Source organism: Cydia splendana, chromosome 5 (assembly GCF_910591565.1).
Source record: "Cydia splendana chromosome 5, ilCydSple1.2, whole genome shotgun sequence".
NCBI lineage: Eukaryota > Metazoa > Arthropoda > Insecta > Lepidoptera > Tortricidae > Cydia > Cydia splendana.
In genome coordinates, this window is record NC_085964.1 from 14,240,110 (window position 1) to 14,260,614 (window position 20,505).

General features: G+C 34.0%; 2 protein-coding genes across 5 annotated transcripts in view; both read right to left on the reverse strand.

The window, feature by feature from the left end:
- Nucleotides 1-12,107, reverse strand: part of LOC134790343 (sodium/hydrogen exchanger 9B1-like) — a 28,013-nt gene extending 15,906 nt beyond the window's left edge. The window contains exons 1-5 of the mRNA XM_063761111.1: nt 10,929-12,107; nt 3,822-3,937; nt 3,389-3,528; nt 1,938-2,166; nt 1,153-1,322 (exon numbers count right to left, since the gene is read on the reverse strand). Coding sequence (XP_063617181.1) covers nt 1,153-1,322; nt 1,938-2,166; nt 3,389-3,528; nt 3,822-3,937; nt 10,929-12,107 — 1,834 coding nt within the window. The remainder of the gene's footprint in view (nt 1-1,152; nt 1,323-1,937; nt 2,167-3,388; nt 3,529-3,821; nt 3,938-10,928) is intronic.
- A 6,590-nt stretch (nt 12,108-18,697) lies between these two features.
- LOC134790761 (sodium/hydrogen exchanger 9B2-like) overlaps nt 18,698-20,505 on the reverse strand; it is a 48,124-nt gene continuing 46,316 nt past the window's right edge. For all 4 annotated transcript variants that reach the window (XR_010144213.1, XM_063761685.1, XM_063761686.1 and 1 more), the window contains 2 exons: nt 19,081-19,267; nt 18,698-18,801 (listed from right to left, as the gene is read on the reverse strand). Coding sequence is in view for 3 of the 4 variants with exons in the window: in XM_063761685.1 (XP_063617755.1) it covers nt 18,776-18,801; nt 19,081-19,267 (213 nt within the window). In the remaining variant the exon portion in view is untranslated. The remainder of the gene's footprint in view (nt 18,802-19,080; nt 19,268-20,505) is intronic.

The window sequence follows — 20,505 nt, forward strand, 5'->3', positions numbered from 1 at the left end:
GGTATGTGTAAAACATGTGCGCTTCAGGGATGTTATTCGCAACGCTATCGAGCGCATCGCGTCAAGCCACAATAAACGTACCTAATCTCTGATTACAAATTGTTATCACGGCGCTAGATATCAAGTTAAACAGGGAGGAACTCACAGTTGAGACTAAGTTTCTTGTGAATTAGGTAGTAGAAGTCAGTCCTGAGTACAAAGAGCGATCGCAAAGCGAGCCCGAATGCCAGCCCTTCTGCCGCTTTCAATAATGCACGCCATGCGGTGAAAATGCATTCAAACCCCTTGCAATACGAGTCCCGCAGCAGATTTTATTGAATTGGCTTTGTACCGCACACTACGCTCCCCATTGTGTTCTGCGGCCGTGACAAATTTTATTTTATTACTCTGGGTATATGGAGTGTGACATTCACTAACGATCGCAAATCGGAACTTTATATTGGAAATTGTGCACAGGAGAAATCTTGATTATAATAATAAATATTATAAATATTATATTATATTATAAATATTATAATAATGTTCATACCTACGTGGTTCATCTGATTCCGTATGTACATAGGTACCTATTTGTATTAATATTATTTATGTATTTTTATGATTACCTATGTCTGTGTGTCAATTTATGATAGGTATACCTATCATATTTTATAGTTGTAATCGTGTTGTTAATACCAATATAACAAGATGTTACATTTAAATCTAACATTGCCCCGCCTACAACTTACGCTTTATCTGCTTTGCCCGAAGGTTGGCTGGTAGAGCATTCCTTGTAACATTGCATTTACCTTTGGTACGATGTGATTACTTTTGTGCAATAAATATTACATAAATAAATAAATATTATCTTCACGGAATCAAGTCGAAAAATAATTCTAAATAGCTGTTCTTTATCGTCATGCGATACTCTCAGATACTGCTCAGTCAGTGGTAATACAAAGTACTCAGAATGTTTAAATAATTGTAGGCTCTCATTAAAATACGTAGTTATTTAATTGCTGCAGATTACCTTTAGAAAGGCAAATTAAAGGGTCGGCAACGCGCATGTAACACCTCTGGAGTTGCAGGCGTCCATACGCTACGGTGACTGCTTACCATCAAGCGGGCCGTATACTTGTTTGCCACCGACGTGATATAAAATAAAGGACTTACCCCAAATCCACGGGAAGTTTAGCAGGAAGTGCGAACACGTCGCCACCGCCACCACCTCCACGAGCCACGGAACGCCGCCGAGCGTCGCCACCCGTTGCCAGTTGCTCTTCATGTAGTCCACATTCCATCCCAGTGAACCTTTCCCAAGAACCACTACTGGGTATATTTTCCTGCAGCATGCATTGTAAGTTATTTTATTTTCGATAGGGCGACAATATTTTACGCTTATATACGCTTATATATGCTCATCCTTGCCTTTCTATAACTGTAGAATAATTATCTACCGCAGGTAATTAGTACCGTTCGAAAACAAACAATATTTACTTTTAGGTCTGACGAATTTACGTAGCACTTACGAATTTAACTCGAGGGTCTCGCGTTAATTACTGGCAGCCGTTATTATTTTAATTTTGCGAGTTACAATTTGTGGTGGTTGAGTAGATCAATAAAAGAGAACATAAGATCAGTAGGTCAATTGAAACCAATAATAGTAATAAAGCACCTACTCCACAAATACAAATATGTAGATGGCAAAAGTTAGATGCACTTCCATTGCATTGCATTTTCTCTATCTGAATAGCTACAGTGTGACAATTGCTTTTCTATCATTATCCGCTTGTATATATTTCTAATGCACTTATTTATCTTACCGATTACACAAAATAGAAGCAATGAATAAGTGTCTAAGTAACCACTGTTCATTGCCCTTGCGTTCTCATTGTAACTATACATATATTATATTCGTAAAACATAAGACAAGAATAAACTGAGACATTGTGGCATACCTTAAAAATCCATCTATTTCAATGTAGTCGCGCATGTCAAGGAAACCGATATTTTGAGCAAGGATACCAGTGAACAGGGCAGCCAACATCCCAGGCATAGTTGTAAGGGCTTGAAGGGCTTGCCCACTGCCCCAGGCTACCGCTGCCACGAGGCCAATACGGAACCACTTCCCGCCCCACCCCCAGCCGTCGCCCCACTGGCTCCAGGCCAGACCCCATGCCATCAAACCTGTAAACAGTGCCATATCATTATCACCATAAAACAGTACGTACTTATATGTGACAATGATCTACACCGTGTTTTTTTAAAGTCCGTTAATTTTAAGGGTGCATTCCTGAGCTTAAATTAAATAACTTTCTAAAAAAAGCCGGTATTCTAATTAACTCCATTTTGGAAATAATCAATGATTTATTTTCATCTGATAAGGCCCTTACGAGCGTGTACTTTGCCTTTATGGTCTGATTACATATTGATTAGTGTTTAGTATGAGTTTATACATCACTACACCTTATAAAACAAAGTCCCCCGCCGCGCCTGTCTGTTTGTGTGTACGTATGTTCGCAATTAACTCAAAAACTACTGGATGGATTTTCATGCGGTTTTCACCTATCAATAAAGTGATTCTGCGAAAGGTTTAGGTGTATAATTTTTTAATGTATTGTGTAACCCGTGCGAAGCTGGGCGGGTCGCTAGTTTGCTACTACTGGTTGAGTTAAATATGTATTATATACCCGTGTTACAAGAACGCTATTAATATTGATTTACGTGAAATAAAAATTAAATTTAAAATGAACTATGCCAATGCAGTTTCTTTATTTGTACAATACTTAGCAATACCCCGAACCCCCGAAGTTGACGGAGTTTAAAAAAAACACCATGAATATTATAATGATTAGAAAAATACGAGCAACACAATGAACCCGAATAAAATGTGCCTAAATGTAAGGAACAAAAATTTAGTATTAGTTATTTATGATAAACAAATACTTAGATACATAGGTAAACTAGGTAAATATTAAATTAGGTCTCGAAAAGACCTCGGCTAGAATGGAAAACATCTTTATTGCAATTCAGTTAGTTGAAAGTTACCAATTAAAGTCAATTTAAAATAAAATAAGGTGTAATCACTTCGAAAAGTACTAACTATTATTTTAATATATGTACACGCTAATAGCAAAAATAGTAATTTGACGTCTGCAGGCGTAAACTAAATAACATTACCGACTTCTCATATAATAATAATACTTGTAATGAGTAAAAGTCACTTTCATTTTCTCATAAATATTTTAGTTACACTACAGATAGTTCTTATGCTAAGCCGATAATATTCGGGACACAACAATGCTAACATTTACAACATCCAAATACCTTGCCTTATTGGCAATTGTAACACTATTTAACACCATGAAATAATTACTGTTGAAGTTAACAATATGAAATAATTACTTACCAAGTATTATTAAAGTAAATAATTGAATACATAATGATGCTGTTGTTGGCTGGTCAGTATTTGTTTTGGTTTCCACAGTTTCGACACTGTCAATTTTATTTATTTTGTCTGAATTTATAATTGGTGGAAATTGCGGCACACTGAAAAAAAAAACGTTCACAATAAATAAATAGGTACCTCTTGACGTCCCCCTTAGTCAGCTAGGAACTATCACTTTGAAAAACTAGTATCAATCAAGAAACTTCTTACTATGAGTGGCTTGAACTCGAAGCATCGTCTTCCCTTGGCCTGTCTGCCATTATTACTAATAATCGCTCGTCTTCATTCATCAGTTTTAATTGCTCTTAGTTATCTCGCTATCAAACAATCACTCAACCAGCCATTTGGGATCTTATTGAAAACAGGTAGATACATGGTACATATACTTACTCACGTTTTAACTTCCTCATTCAGGTATACTGTGTAGATACCGTTATCGATGACTGCTGCTGTCTCCTTATCTGGAGTAATTAAGTTATAATCAAATCTGAGCGCGTCATTGTACCCACATTACAGCATCTTTGAATCAGTAGCCTATTAACAACGTAAATTGTCCTCGCGTTCATAGAAGCTCTTTCATTTGCTTAATTTGCGCATTTTGATAACTATTTATAGTAGGTACATATTTAACATTATTTAAAGAACCTATACCTAATGAATTTATGAAGATTTTTCCAACAACTTAAAATTAAACTTTGGAAATTTAGTCATCTCTTACTTTTCCACAGAGGGTTTTAATACCTTCATTAATTTTATGTTTACCAAACTTTACATACAAACGGCACCCTAGATAATTATTTTAAGTGTTACGAAAACACATTTTCAAGGTCTAATTAGTAATCTTAATTTATCTACTCATTTTTTTAAATACATTAAAGACTTGGATGACGTAAGACGGGGAAATTCATACAAATCTTGTGATAACTGCAGAGTTCTATTATTTTAACAGACTTTAAAATGTATGAGGACAGAGTTTCTCAATTCGTCAGGATTTTTTTAATGCATGTTTCTTTATTTCTCATACTTTACCAACTTGGGAAACACTTGTATAGTTTGAAAGGGATGATAATAGTTGGCTCTATTAGGTATAATCAGGTCCGGATCTGATCATAAGATACATTTTTCACAAAACCAGAGCCTTCTCTTTATACTTCAAAAACTGATGATTTCTCATTGCATTTTATCCACAAGAGTGCCAAAGTATAAGTGCAAAATTTGATACATAATTTGAGTTGTTTCCTCATGCTGGCTGGCAGAATTGATTTTTAGATGATGTTAAATGATAAATATGTCATAACGAGTATTATTGTCATTATATGAATTTGATTTGTACCTAATATAAGGCTTTTTTATTTATTATTTAATTTATTGTAATGGTTTACGGTTTGGATTTTTCTAGCGTTGGTGTGGTGAACATTTTTGTGTTTCATACGAGAGCAAAGTTTATATAAACCTCGCAACGCTCTAGATTCCTCTTTTCGAAACACGCGTACAGGCGTGAATGCTCTTAAATAAGTTAAGCATATAGGGACTTAGGTAGTAAAATCCTTGAAATTGCCCAGTAAAAATGTGAAAGTTGTACTGAACTGTTTAATGCAGACAAGCGATGTTACTACTGGTCCGGTTTAACGAGGATATGCATTATACATGCCTTCTTTTATTCTGGAATTTACTTTTAATGTCAATAACCTAAGTTACGAGCATGATTTACGTAAGTATGTGGCGCATTTGCTGATCAGGGGATTTTTTCAAGATGATTATTAAAATATGTGACTTTATCAGGTGTAGGAACCTTGTTGATGCTTTATATACGTCGCCACACGATCCTAAAAGCAGTATTTTTTTATAATCACGAGGGGTACGCGAGCGTGGATTATCTCGTGCGTAATGGCTTGTCGAAAAATACGACCCACACGGGTTAATTGGTAGAGTCGGATATCCACAAGTCTGGAAAACATTTACTACCCAGTATCATATAACAGAGACTCGAGAAAAAGATTAACACGAACAAAATGGTTAGTTATATTGTTCTAATAAAATCTTGACTTCGTTTGTTTTGGCTTATGATTAATGGTATGTAAATGAACCTGATGTAATAATGATATCGGGTGATTCTTAAATTGTGTCCAAAAATATTTTTTTTCATAAACGTTTTATTTTTTCACATATTATTACATATATCAAAAGTATATACAAAAAGCAATTTTTTGATTCATATGGTCAAGCTTAATACCCTCAGGAAAAGTAAATAAAATGAGTACATAAACACGGTTGTGACAAAGTGTCCCTCAGTCGGGATATTTCGGCATTTTGGTGGCCAACACGGCTATTTTGATTTATATAGTTATTTTAGCATAGCCTAAGTCACTCCTATGACTACGACAAACCTAATGACAGCTCAGACGTTGAAATCCGTCAAACTATAAAGGCTGTAGAGCGTGACAAAGAATTCGATACACATCACACATACATACAAGCGAAAAACATTTTTTTTGCTTTGGCAGTCGGGCAATAATAGCAAATGATCTGTACCTAATAAAAATGCATTTCTGAAAAGTGCATGTGCCTCTAAATCAAACGAATTAAGAATGACACGACCACGTGTCTATATGTCACGAACGTGGACTCAAAAGTCCGTGGCGGTGACAGATTTTTGAGGCCACGGTCGTGATAATTTGGAACATGTTTGATATTACATAAACATTTTCTTTGATTTTGCAAATGTAAAATAAGTAGCTTAATCTGCAATGTATGATGTATATCTTATGTTACAAACAATAACGTGAAACTGCAACTTACTTTTAAAACTCTAACACGGCGGTGACGCGTTAAGGTTGACCGTTTTTTCAAATGAACACAAATAAATAATTTTCGACAAAACTTCTCCCTTCAGCCATTTGTAAACCTGACAACAACACAGTGTTGCTGTTCTAAAAAAACTTTAATAAGGCTGCCAGTAGTAAAGATAATTTTCTACCGAGTACCGCATGTTTATATTACCACGCGCGGTGGTGACGCGAAAACTAATCACAAAATGTATGTTGTTTAAAATTATATAAAATCGTTATAAATCCATACAATTTTTAAACAGTGTTTAGTGTTTTATATTTGATATAAATTATTGCAAAAACACTTCATATTTTTTCTAAAAAAAATCAAATATCACAAAATCTGGGGAAGTCACACTACACGGTCCGTGACATTTCGCACTTAAATTTTTTTTATATGTTTCTAATACTCTTAGGACAATACATTTAGGTTGACCTAAAACTAGAGGTACTAAATTGCTAAGTAAATATATTGATATAGAGTTTACTAATTTCCACAAAAATACATGCTATTCTTACGTGTTACACAAAAAATGCATAAGAATAAGAATTACCCTATTACTGATTTTTATTTCAAAAATTAAAATAAAAAATAATATAAATAAGACTGCAATCTTCTTACTATTAGTATTTTTCAAACAACTTGAGGATGGTGACAGCTGTCATCTCCATACAATTTACAAATGCCTTAAAATGCAAAATCTCGGAATATTATATTGAGATGATGTCTGTCACCGTACCCAAGCTGTTTGAAAAATACCTTCTATTTTTTTAAGAGTTTGGACCTAAAGGGAGACTTATCATTTTTTAACTAAGTACTTACCTACCTACACACAATTAGACACGAATTCTCTCATATTTCACAAGAAATATAAGTATGTACTTACCTACTCTTAAGGATTTCGCTTCTTTACATTTAGGTAAGTATGAATCCTGGTTTCTGTATTAACGCATTCACTGCCAGGGGGCGTGGCCTAGGAACAAACTTGTATGACGGTGGACGCACATGTGCGTCGGGGGCAGTGAATGTATTAACTGATTACTTATTCATTCAGACTAATTCGTGACCTAAAATTATTGTTTTATTTACTTAAGGCCCTACTAAAGCCGCGAATAGCGTTTCGTAAGCCACACCCGCTAGCTTCGTCCCCCCCGCTAGCACGTACACATGGAAGCCCTTCGCGGTGCACTTGAACTCCATCTAACTTTAAAACAGGTAACTACCATAACGCGTAACGCGGTCGGCCAGACACTTAAATTCGGACAGAAAAGAAATAGATGGCGTTGTTACTAATAGCAAATAATAAAATAATTACATATATTGTTGTAATAAACTTAAGACTACGTAGCCAGTTTTTATTGTTGATTTTTGGAAGATGCTAACAGCTAGTTAATTGTAAGTATTACAAGAGTAATGATAATAAGAAAATAACACAAGAAAAGAGAGAAGATTATTTTTGGTAAAATATTAAAATATGATGAAAATAGATTTACTTGGGATTTACGGTCACTAAATGCAAATTACAACCTTATTGATATGGAATCCTTTGTTCTCCGTCTGCCTAAAACGGATTGTGCCTATGTAGCTCTCAAGTCTAAATCGCACATGACATAAAACGTCAAGTTCCTAATTATCAACATGCCATTATAGCTTTTGTACTAAAGGGTATTAAGACTAAATGGCTGTTAAGCTACATCGCATTACGACTAACACGCATTAGGACAACAGCGGTATTATGACTGAAATGTATTTCGACCACATCAAGATTGAGACTAAAACGCATTATGCCTAAAACGCCTTATGCCTAAAACGAGTAAGAACCTAAACATGTTGTCACTTATTTTAAAAGAAATTAAAAAATCAAAACATCTTTTGCTTATCTTTATTTGTTTAAACTTACATATATTTCATTTCTCTTGCGTTGCCTTCAAACAAATATTGCCGCAGTTTCAACCCTTGCCATGTAGACTCTTTTCTCAATTTGAATAGGAAAAGGACTAATTTCGGTTTTACCCTTATCCTGGCGTTGAGTCGTCTATGCCAACCTTCAAGGCTATTGTTCGTTCTATGAACTTCATTGGCACAACTAATGAGTTCCGGAACTTGGGCTAGCCAATATTTTTCCATATAGCCTGCAAATTTGTCACCAGTTTACATTTAATGTTTGACCAGACCTCGGAAACATATTCACGTGGCAAGAGTGGCAGATGGGCACATAGTTCTGTTACCTTATAGCCTGTGGTTGTTGATGCAATACCCAAACTCTCGGATTTTTTCCAAATTGCTTTAGAAAAATGGTAATAGCAGCCAGTGACTATTATACCCGGAAACACGATTTTTAAGGCCTGTATCTGAGCAATTTCGTAATCACATTTGTACTTCTGAATGTCAATTTCAAAATGTTTTCTAATGAGTTGAAAGAGTCTTATATAGGTCTCCTGTTTCTTATCCGGCAATAAGCAAAATATCATTGGGACAATGTTTACAGTGTCCTTGTTGCCAGTGTTGATATCCAAATGGTGTAGAGCTGATAAAATACCGGTGACACACTTTTAAATGTTCCGTCGCCGTAGAAACTGCCCGCTCTGTCTACTATATTTTTAATTGTATTTTTAGCTAAGAGGCTTGAAAATATCAATATTTTATTATCTGTATTGCCATCACTGCATACAAGAAAATTATTGGCAATTATATCTGGCACTTTTATTTCATTTAAATTTGTGCAGTGAGTTTTTTCAACATTAAGAAACCTGTTCCGTGTTCTATATGTCACCGTAAAATTGCAAAAATCGTTAGATTATAATATAACTAGTGATATTATAAACTGTCGAAATATTGTGTACCGTAACTTAGTGATTACAATTTTACGGATTGTTTTTAGGTAGATTATAATCTATCGACGAGAAACCGTAAGATTGTGAACTGACACACGGCGAAACGCACCTCGCGCGCTGATTGGCGGTCTTACGGTAGGCCGTTCTATGTCCATAGAGTTAAGAATCAAACACAGGTGTCAGTGAAATAAATCAAATACGCTTCAAATATTGTGAGATCAAGTATTTATTTATTATTAAGTAGAGAATCAATAATTCTGAGATTATGTAAGAAAAAATACTAACAAAATAATAAAATCAGAAACAACTTTCTCGTGAAACAAAAAAAATATACAATATACAATATACCGTGTTTTTATTGAATTCCGTTAACTTCGGGGTATGGTTAAGTACGTTTAAGAGAACTAAATGGCATAGATAATTTTCAAAAAAAATATTTTTTTTTTGCTTTTGTGAAAAAAAAAATTAAGTTAGAAAAGTAATTAAATGTAGCATATAGCGTTGTTGTAACACGGGCATTAGATTTAACTCAACCAAACAATTGAAATCTGTGACATATTAATGTCATTTCGAACATCGATCGACCGAGATTGTACTTAAGTTTAGTAGCAAATGCATGAACTCATTCTAAACACTAATCAATATGTAAACCGGCCCTAAGGCAAGTGTACACGCTTGTAGAGGCCTTATATGAAAAAAATAAATTATTGATTATCTCCGAAATGGAGTTAATTAGAATATCGGTGTCTTTGACAACGTTACTTGATTTAAGCTCAGGAATGCACCCCTGAAATTAACGGAAATCAAAAAAAACACGGTGTAGAATTATAAACGTAACTTTTTTTCTCGTGAAATTCAACTAATTATAAAATAAAAAATCAGAACCGCAGCAATATTTCCCCTCTAACACATAGCAAAATAAAAAATAATAATAACAAAAAGTCGAAACAAAAATGCACCATAAAATAGTTCACTTATTGTTACACGTCAAAGAGCTGTGGCACTTAGAGTTACAAAGAACTTTGGCTTTCTTGCAACTACATTTATTGGAAATGCATTGTCCATTTTTAATTTTTTGGCAGTTGCATCTTTTAATGCCTTGTCCGCCAAATGACGAAGACAAGGACGCTAAACTTCTCAACGGTAATGTGATCTGAAAAAAAAAGTTAATATGTATTAGATTTAAAGGGCAGGGTAGCCGAGCCGTTATATCTAATTATATTATATATTATATTATATTATTTGGGTTCGAATCCCGGTAAGGGCATTTATTTGTGTGATGAGCACAGATATTTGTTCCTGAGTCATGGATGTTTTCTATGTATTTAAGTATTTGTATATTATATGTATCGTTGTCTGAGTACCCACAAAACAAGCCTTCTTGAGCTTACCATGGGACTTAATCAATTTGTGTAAGAATGTCCCTATAATATTTATTTATTTATTATTTATTATGAAAGCGAAAGTGTGTCCGTCTGTCTGTCTATTACCTCTTCATGCTGAAACTATTTAGTTGAAATTTGGTATATAGATACGTTGTCCCGGGGAAGGATATGGGATAGTATTTATCCCGAAAAGCATCCCTTAAGTGAGATAATTGATGCATCGCCTGATAATTGATGTAAGCATATGCTTAAATTAATTGACTGTCATTACATTTTATCTAGGCATTATATTTGTCTCTCAAATAAGGAAAATTGTGTGGGGAATCAACAAAAAGCAGTAAAAAAAACAGATACCTACTCAAATTACTAATTCCACGTAGACGAAGTCGCGGCCAAAACTAGTATTAAATACATTGCTAAAAAGGTGATATTTTATAGAAAATTTATACTGACCTCTGGAATCTTACTGAGTAGTTCAGCATTTGGAGAGAAAAGAACAGCATTTCGAGGCACCCAGTCTTTGATTATGCCAAACGCAGTGCCAACTTGATATAACTCGTTCTTCTTGTTTAAAACTCTTCCAATCAGATTTTTACGGTCCAACGGTCCCCTGTCAACTTTTGGAACCTCAACCAATACAGTCGAACCAATACTGATATCTTTAAATTTCTTAGACGATGTGGCTAGCATTTTATCTGCCGCTCTTTTTAAATGTATATGCGATTGTGTTCTTTCTTGCACAATACTTTGTTCATTTACATCTAAACATATATTTTCCTGCTCATTGTCTGGTTTATGATCTGCAACTACAGGAACACTCTCATGTAAAGCAGGAAGTAATTCAGGATTTTTTCCAATGCTAATTTGTTTTAAGATAATCACTTCATGCCCCCTTGTTACTGTTTCTTGTTGTTCAATCTTCTGAGTGTCTATTTCTGAAATATGTATTCTATTTACTTTTTCCTGTTTATTGTCTGGTTTATGAATAATAGCATCTGCAACTACAGGCACACTCTCATATAAAGCAGGAAGTATTTCAGGACTTTTTCCAATGCTAATTTCTTCTAAGATAATCACTTCATGTCCCATTGTAGCTGTTTCTTGTTGTTCAATCATCTGAGTGTCAATTTCTGAAATATGTATTCTATCTACTTTTTCCTGTTCATTGTCTGGTTTATGAATAATAACATCTGCAACTACAGGCACACTCTCATGTAAAGCTGGAAGTAGTTCAGGATTTTTTCCAATGCTAATTTGTTCTAAGATAGTCACTTCATGCCCCCTTGTTACTGTCTCTTGTTGTTCAATCTTCTGAGTGTCTATTTCTAAAATATGTATTCTATTTACTTTTTCCTGTTCTTCCTCCTCTTGATCTTTTTCTGAATTTTGTTCTTTGTTGTTGTTAATCTCTTCAAATAAAATTTCTATATCTTCTTCTGTTTCTAATTTTGATATTACATTTTTAGATAAGTAGGTGGACGAGAGCCCGAGTTTTGGATCCGCACCAAACAAGGCTTTATACGGAGTTCGAGCAATTGTTGAATGGTATGATGAATTTTTCTGGAATTGAACGAAATAGCACCCAATGGACCAATTAGTAGATTTGTTATCTATCATCCAAGCACGAATCATATTTTTTACGTCTTGATTTGAACGTTCTATACTTCCTTGACTTTGCGGATATCTAGGCCTTCCATTAACTATTTTACAAGCAGGCCACAAACTGACTATTTCTCTTAGTACAGATGCTGTGAACTCGCGTCCATTGTCACTTTGGAGGATATGGGGGCAGCCAACTTCCAAAAAAATCTTTAGAATCTCGATAGCCACTTCTTTAGCTTCTTTACTTTTTAATGGTCGCAAAAAACAAAATTTTGTTAAATGGTCCTGGTATTGTAACAACCATTTATACTCATTATCTGGAGATGTCTGAAAGTCCACAAGATCTATTTGTCCTCTTCTATTGAAGTCGTCAGAAATCAACGGCTTTACGACAATACCTTTTTTTGGGAAGCTTTTCTTTGATAGGCATGTTTTACATAAATTCAGGAATATTGAAATCGCGAATATAGGCACCACATATTTATTTTTCAAGGCGTGAACAATTTTGTCTCGGCGTCCGTGTCCAGTAGCAATATGTGCTTCGAGTATTTTTTGGTAATAATCTTCTGTTGGAATTATTTGTACTACAGGATCCGAGATATCCTTCCTTTTCACTATTAAAACTTTTTGGTTACCAATATTCATTACATCGTATTTTTTTGCATGATAGTAATGCTTGTTTGTTGGCCGGTGTCCTTGAGATTTCGCTGTATTATACTCGTCTAGCAATTTTACTACACTTTTTATTTTTTGTTTTGTCCATTCTAATTTTTTACTATTTTCATTATGCCCACTGTAATACTTTTGTAACTCTGTGGTAAATTCTTCCTCATCAACAATAACTGGTATTTCCGAGTTTTGTTGATGGACAGGCTCAATATCCGACATTGTAAATATTATCTCACAAGATATCAAATGAGATCACACAGGTTCACAGCCATATAAATATTAAAACACGAAAAATATAACTTAGGTTATGTTCGGTGAAAAACACTGGTTTATCATTTGAACTGCAGTTCTTTGGTAAGTCACAGATTAATTTTACTACAGAAACAATGTCCATGTAACTAATTCTAGCGTTTTAAGTAATTTCCAACACGAAATCAATTTAAAGTAACCAATACACTGTTTGTTTACATTCGGCAACTGATGTATTTATTGACACTAAAATATGGCGGCGCGCCTCACGACGTTCAACCAATCAGCGCTTGAGGCGCGTTCCTTCGTACGCGAGTTCACAATATGACGGTTTCACTTCGATAGATTATAATCTACCGAAAAATAAAGCGTTAAATTGTAATCACTAAGTTACGGTACACAATAATTCGACAGTTTACAATATCGCTAGTTAGATTATAATCTAACGCTTTTTACAATTTAACGGTGACATATATAAGGAATCTTTTTTGGATTTGAAGACAGCGGGCATATTTATTTCCTCTTTTATTAAATTTTCAGGTTGCGGATTATCCAAAACAACATTTTCAAAAATTTCCGGTATCGGACCAAATGAATGACAAAGTTCTTTTTTAGTTTTGTCAATTATTATGGACACAATATTTATTTGCGTATGAAACAGACAAGATTTATTTTAAAATTTAATTATTTTATTTTACGATTTATTTTTATATTACAATAAGATAAGCAAAAATAATATTTTTATAGATATTTTCGAAAACAAAATACAAAAAATTGAGGATGATTCAGGTTAGAACCGAAGATCGGTCACTCATAGGCGACGCAATTTTCACTGATGCCTAATATCACACAGCCACCAATACATTACAACATCTGTCGAAATTTCCTAACCCGTTGTAATTGTTCAAAGAGTATAGATTTTGACTTAGCTAAGCAAACACGCACACATGTGTAACGTATAGGCCTGTAAAGATATCACCACCTGTAGTAGACCTCCGAGTCCGTTACTACTCAATGGAGCTACGACTCATCGTTTATTGGATATGTAAATTTTACGTAATCCGGAGCGCTGCGCGATTTGACATAGGTCTTACCTCTTTGAGGCCCGACGGCCATCTAACATTACTGGCATAAAGGATGCACTTTGACGCATGACAGAATGAGAAGCCGAATTGCGTAAAATGGGCGTTTTCAGTTGAATTCATAAAATCAAAAACGATGATAAATCCGTCGGTATAATGATAATAAGTAAATATTTTTTGCTATGACAATTAAGACGAGATGAAAACCTTTACTTTAAAGTGGATTATGCTGGATATAGATATGTTTTCTAGTTGCACTGAGGTAAATAAGGAAAATGAAGAGGTAACTTTGGATTTATTTTCTATCGAGAAAATTTTAAGCATTCGTGTTTCGACTAGCATGAAATCTCTTATCATATAGTCAAGAAACATATATACACTGCCAGTTTTCTAAGATCCTGTTATTTTTCGATGCACAGCCTTAATAGATTAGCTATTTTTACGTTTCGTCGATCGATAAAGCCATATTTTGTTACCGGCATAATTTATTAACTGATTGGATATAATTGCTCACTTATTGGTGCAATAAAGATTGTTAATACAATTGTATAAGTACAATTTAGGTATACTACCTAATTACCTATGTATATTGCAGTTTAAAATTGCAGTCTTATGTCACAATTATCTAATACCTTTAGACGAGCAATTCTTGTTTATTTATGTACATATTTCGGGGATCTTGGAAACGGCTCTAACGATTTCAATGAAATTTGCTATATGGGGGTTTTCGGGGGCGAAAAATCGATCTAGCTAGGGCTTATCTTTGGGAAAAGGCGCATTTTTGAGTTTTTATATGTTTTCCGAGCAAAGCTCGGTCTCCCAGATATTTTTGATTTATTGGCCATAAAACAACATTATTCTATTGATACGAGTATATTTGTAAAATAATTTCAGTTGCACAATGGCTACAAACATATAAAAAATCTTGAAACAAATGTCATTAATGGCAGCATTATCGAATGCTGCATGTAAACGTTCTACCAGAGGGAGTTTTAAATTTGCTGCTGCCAAGTTGTGGAATGACCACCTCTCCGTGAGCCACAACACACTCACATACATACACACGCAATATCGCGAGCATCCCTATTATGACTGTTATTACTATGTTGTATGTTATAATTCACTTTTGCAATTTAAAATTATCTTAGGTATTTATGAGATTAATTAAGTCACGACAATTATATTTTCTGTCGCCAAAATTTTGATTTGATACTAATTTGTATTCCTTCATCATAATATTTGTCATATATTTGTCATCACGGTCTCCAAATCTGAATAACCAAATTAATGCATATATATATATTATATATTCTGGGACCGACATTTTGGCCCAGCACCCGCTGCTAGACATTATTTTTTCTGGAATTAGTAACTGTTTTTTCTCCTACTGTGTAACTTGTACTTTCATGTTTATATTATGTGGCGAGAAACGATTTACAAAAGTTGCTCTCATTACATGATGTCACTGAGATCCTAACGGCCTACTACTAAACTAATTTTTTTATTAGTTTTGAAGCGTTTCTAATATTTGACGGCCCACGGATAAAGGTACCTTAGGGCGGTTGGCGCTTACGCTATTATTAACGCCGCTCCAATACTATAGCGGTGCTATGCGACGTAAGCGCCAGCCGCCATAAGGTACCTTTTTTCGTGGAAAATCACATATAAAGTTTATACCTATTATTCCATACAATTTATATTCTCATTTATTTATTTTTCTTCTTAGGCTAGGTCATTTATAATATGAATATAAAAGTAAAATACAAAAACGATAAAGAATACGTATAAACATATTATAAAAAACCTAACCTAGGGTGCCGCCAGCAGCGGGGCAAGGCCCAAGCTACCGGTGGTCAGGGCCGCAGAGAGAGGAACCGGCGGACTATCCGCGCCGTGTCAAATTTATATTATTATTAACTTTTCTTAAATTTTCATTTCAATTAAATAACACTATATTCTGAACACATATTTATTTTTTCTTCGACGTTTTAGTTCTGTTGTTACGGCTGTGTCGGCAGTAGCCGCAATATAATTGTATGAATATAAGAGGACATTTTTTTTACCGTATCATTACCCTAACCTAACTAAATGAACTTATTTTTTCCACAAAGAATATTTTTTTCTAGATTGACCGTGGATTACATAAGGTCACTAGAATATTAAGTCAGGTCATGGCACTAATGGCTGATGAATTCTAACTAATATATTTAGGTACTTCGAGTTTAATGTACTTTAGCTTAAACATTATTTAATGTCGAAGTTACTTCAAAAGTTTCTTATACAGTAATAAATAGTTACTTTCCTCCGTTAATATCTTTTAGATTTTAATTTAATTGCTATGTAAATTCAACATTTATAAATGCCAATAATCATTAATTCCTTCCCACCGATCCTATAAATTTAGTATAAGCTATGCATTAATTAAATGATCCATTAAATAATAGTGCTAGTCCTTAGTTAAGTTATTTTTATAATTTATATTTCGTATCTCATCTTTAGCAATAAACAGATGTAAAATGTACGACTCTTTCAGGTTACAATTTTGAATTTTATTTTTATATATGTCCTATTATTGTAACAACAAATATGAATAAAGGGAATAATATAATTAAATTAGTATTGCTTACCACTATGCATTTTCTTGTTTATAAAAATTGAAACACTTTTTTAAATTAATACACAGTATTGAACTATAATAATTAAATACAATAAAGTATAAACTTTTTGAAATAACATGTTACATGGTGCTATGTTCGAGATCGGTCTACGAGAGGTCAGTTGACACTCGAGCGCAAGACAACGACTGCGCATGGCATTCGGGCGACAGGAGTAGGTATCATGGACCGAATCATTCAGTAAGTAATTGTTATATCCCGCCCCTGCCTTCGTTTTTGCCTAAGTAACATTTATGTACACTTAGTAAGTACTAGTAGAGTACTTTAACATCAGTTTGGTCCCCAAAACTGAAAAGTACTTATAGTTTTGGCTAAAAAAGAAACATATAGGAGGTAGATACCATCGAAATTAGATAATTTCGATGGGAAGATAAAAAAAAAACATAACCTGACCTATGGCTTGTACGAGCTTAACTTTTACCGTATACATCGATATTGACCACCAACTGCAAGTACCTACATGTCCAATAAGTTTGTCATCGAAGAAATATAGGTACAGTTTTCGAATCCTTCGTTTAAGGTTAGCAGTGAATAAAAAACTCATCTCCATTTTATACTTAAAATACGTGTACGGGAGTTTTTATTCACCCAACAAATTACAGCATCCTAATTAATAACACTAATCTAAGCCACGGACAAACACACAGATAGGAATGTTGAAATTGTAAATTTTTGGACTTCCTGGTTGACTACGAAACCCTAAAAATACTAAGCTCTAATTTATATATAATTAATTGGCACCACTGCCACCGTGACCAAAGGGTGTCGTCAATATTGGAGAATCAGGTTTCATGTCTTATTTATGAAAAATTCTGTCATCGGACAAAATGAAATAATTTTACGAGTAGTTACAACTATTTTTCATTTTCTGTGCGACGAGAGAGGTACACTGCCTAAGGAAAAAGGAAAGTAGGTAATCATTTTAAAATAAAAACGGTAGTCAATGGGTACTTTAATATTAATTAAGTTAAAAATCCAATGTATATTTGTTACTCGTATGTATAACTAAATAAATTTGAAACTGGGTACAAAAACATAATGTGAATGTTTATAAAATATACACAATTTACAATTAAAACTAACTATAATATACACATTAAAACAAGGAAATAACTCTCGATCTACTTAAACGGACTTTACTTTTATCAGGTCCTGTAAATCACAAAAAATAAGATAAATACCTAACCTTACTGTTTTGTCTGCGAATGGTTTTGTAATTCTATCCTGTTATTGTAAACTTTTTACTTATTCAATAAAAAAATACATGGTGAAAAGGTAGGTAAAGGTAGTAAGTAGGTGCTTTTTTACTTCTTATAGTTCTTATGATCGTTGACCTTAGATCACTTTCGGTCATTTTATGGATCGTAATATGACGTTTAGTTACTATGTACTTAGCCTCTTAGGCATAGGTAGGTACTGTTTATTCTTGTAAAATTAAAAATTATGCCCTTCAATCCGGATAGAGTAATCTAAATATGTAGGTGGCAAATGAAATGCATACTTAATGTGTTATTATTTCTTTACTTTGTAACTTTTGAATACCAATAAATAACACACATAAGAAAAAAAAACTTAATTAATCACAATTATAAGTAGCCTTGTTTGTGGGCATTTTAAGAAAAAGTGTATGTATATTTAATCTTTCACACATTAAAACAACCACGTGGACGTAACCATAGGCGGATCCTGGGGCCTGGGCAGGGTCTACAATAAATAAGTTTAAAAATGTATTTGCGAAAAAATAACTAAACTTTGCCCATGTGACTCCGCTGACCATAAATCTGGATCCGTCCTTGGTCTTAACAGCAAATGTTAAACGTAATATCGAAAGTAATTTTCACATTTATATTAGATACGATTAGGTGCCGCTAGAGTTGTAACAACGGGGTAAAACAGTTCTTTAATAGTGACCTTGTTTTATAATCATTATTATATTCAGTCCTACTAAATGTCACGTCTATGGTTGTTTGATAATTAAGAGGAGAGGTATTTCTTGTAATGAGATCCGAGGACCGAAACGGCGTCAGGGATTGTCTGCTGGATGTAACTCTGAAACAACGGATTAGTCATTTTTATACCTTTACATAGATAACCAATGGAATGTTTTATATTCCCTTACCCTTAATAACTTATTATATATATTTTCAATTCTGTCTTTACAACAATTGTATTACTAGTTAAACTGACTTATGATTTCTTAATAAAAAACTGCTAAAAACTATTAGAGTCAATATCCATAGACAGAATGTTTTATTACAGAATACCATATTTATACTTGTAGAGTTAAATGATTGATAGGTACATCAGTCAGTTAAAAATAATAGATACCCTCAGGAGCAACCCTCGAGTCCTGTGAAAGTAGAATCGGTCCTAAGAGAGTCGTTAGCCCCGACCCTAAAGTAGACGTTATTAGTATTGCAATAACGATGATATTTGAATGTTGCTCCGCAATCTTCTTGTCTTGGGCGCTGCTGGCCTCCCATAGAGAATCTGTAGCCACACGAACCAATACAGCCTGAAAAAATATTTACGTTAAGGGCATATCAATATTTACAATAAGAATTTGAATCTGAATCTTAACAGCCTACGCACGGAAACGGAAGAATACAACGAGTTTTTACAATAGATTACTGTATACTTTGTATTATTGATAAATACGGAAGTCAATAAGTCATTCTGACATATTTACTATTTTGGGAGTAAAAAATCTTTTGAAATGGTTATGCTTTATTGGTGCACAATTTCTAAGATAAATATTTGTTTCTGTTAAAGCATTTGATTGATGGTTGGTTGGTTTTAAGTGAAGTATGAAATACTTAATATCTACAAATTAACTAAACATGAACATAAATATCTACCCTAAACATATCTGAAGAACAAGGTAAAAAATAAAATGTTGTTAGGATAAAAAAAGACCGTTTATTCTCGATCTCACTTACAACTAAATACATGAATTTTCTGCCAAACCATAGAGCGATTTGTTGGCAGTCGAGGCTCCTATAAGTTTATGTAAGTATTAGGTAGTTTATATGTAACTTAAACTTATCTACTTAACCCTTTACCGCATGCGTAGCCCTATATGGCAGTTATAATATTAAACTCTATTGATAGCTATAGCATGTTTCTTCTTTAAAAGTGCAGATAATCTTAATTGAATTATATCGCTAGAGAAATACCTACGCATTATCGGTGTCGATTCTAGATTAGGTAATTGTACTAAGGTTTATTGGTTATGTCATGGCGGACTAGTAAAGGCCTTTTATAACTCTGATGTACGTAAGTGTATTGTTAAGAATATTTTATATTTGTAAGTATTACAAGCATATATTGTATTTACCAGCGACCTACACTATTCAATATCAAATGCATCATAAAATTGTTAACTGCTTAATTGCCAATTAGTAAGTCTTCCCTAAAATAACGGAGTACATTTCATGGTACTGTAGAACGCCCTCATAGAATGATGAAAAACCGGAAGTGCGAGTCTAACTCGCCCCCCGAGGGTTCCGTACTTTTTAGTATTTGTTGTTATAGCGGCAGTAGAAATACATCATCTGTGAAAATCATCAACTGTCCAGCTATCACGGTTCATGGGATACAGCCTGGTGACAGACAGACGGACGGACAGACGGACAGCGGAGTTTTAGTAATAGGGTCCCGTTTTTACCCTTTGGGTAAGGAACCCTAAAAATGGATTCGCATATTTACTATTATAGTGACGGTGGATAAAAAGTCTCTTATATGTGGCAATGT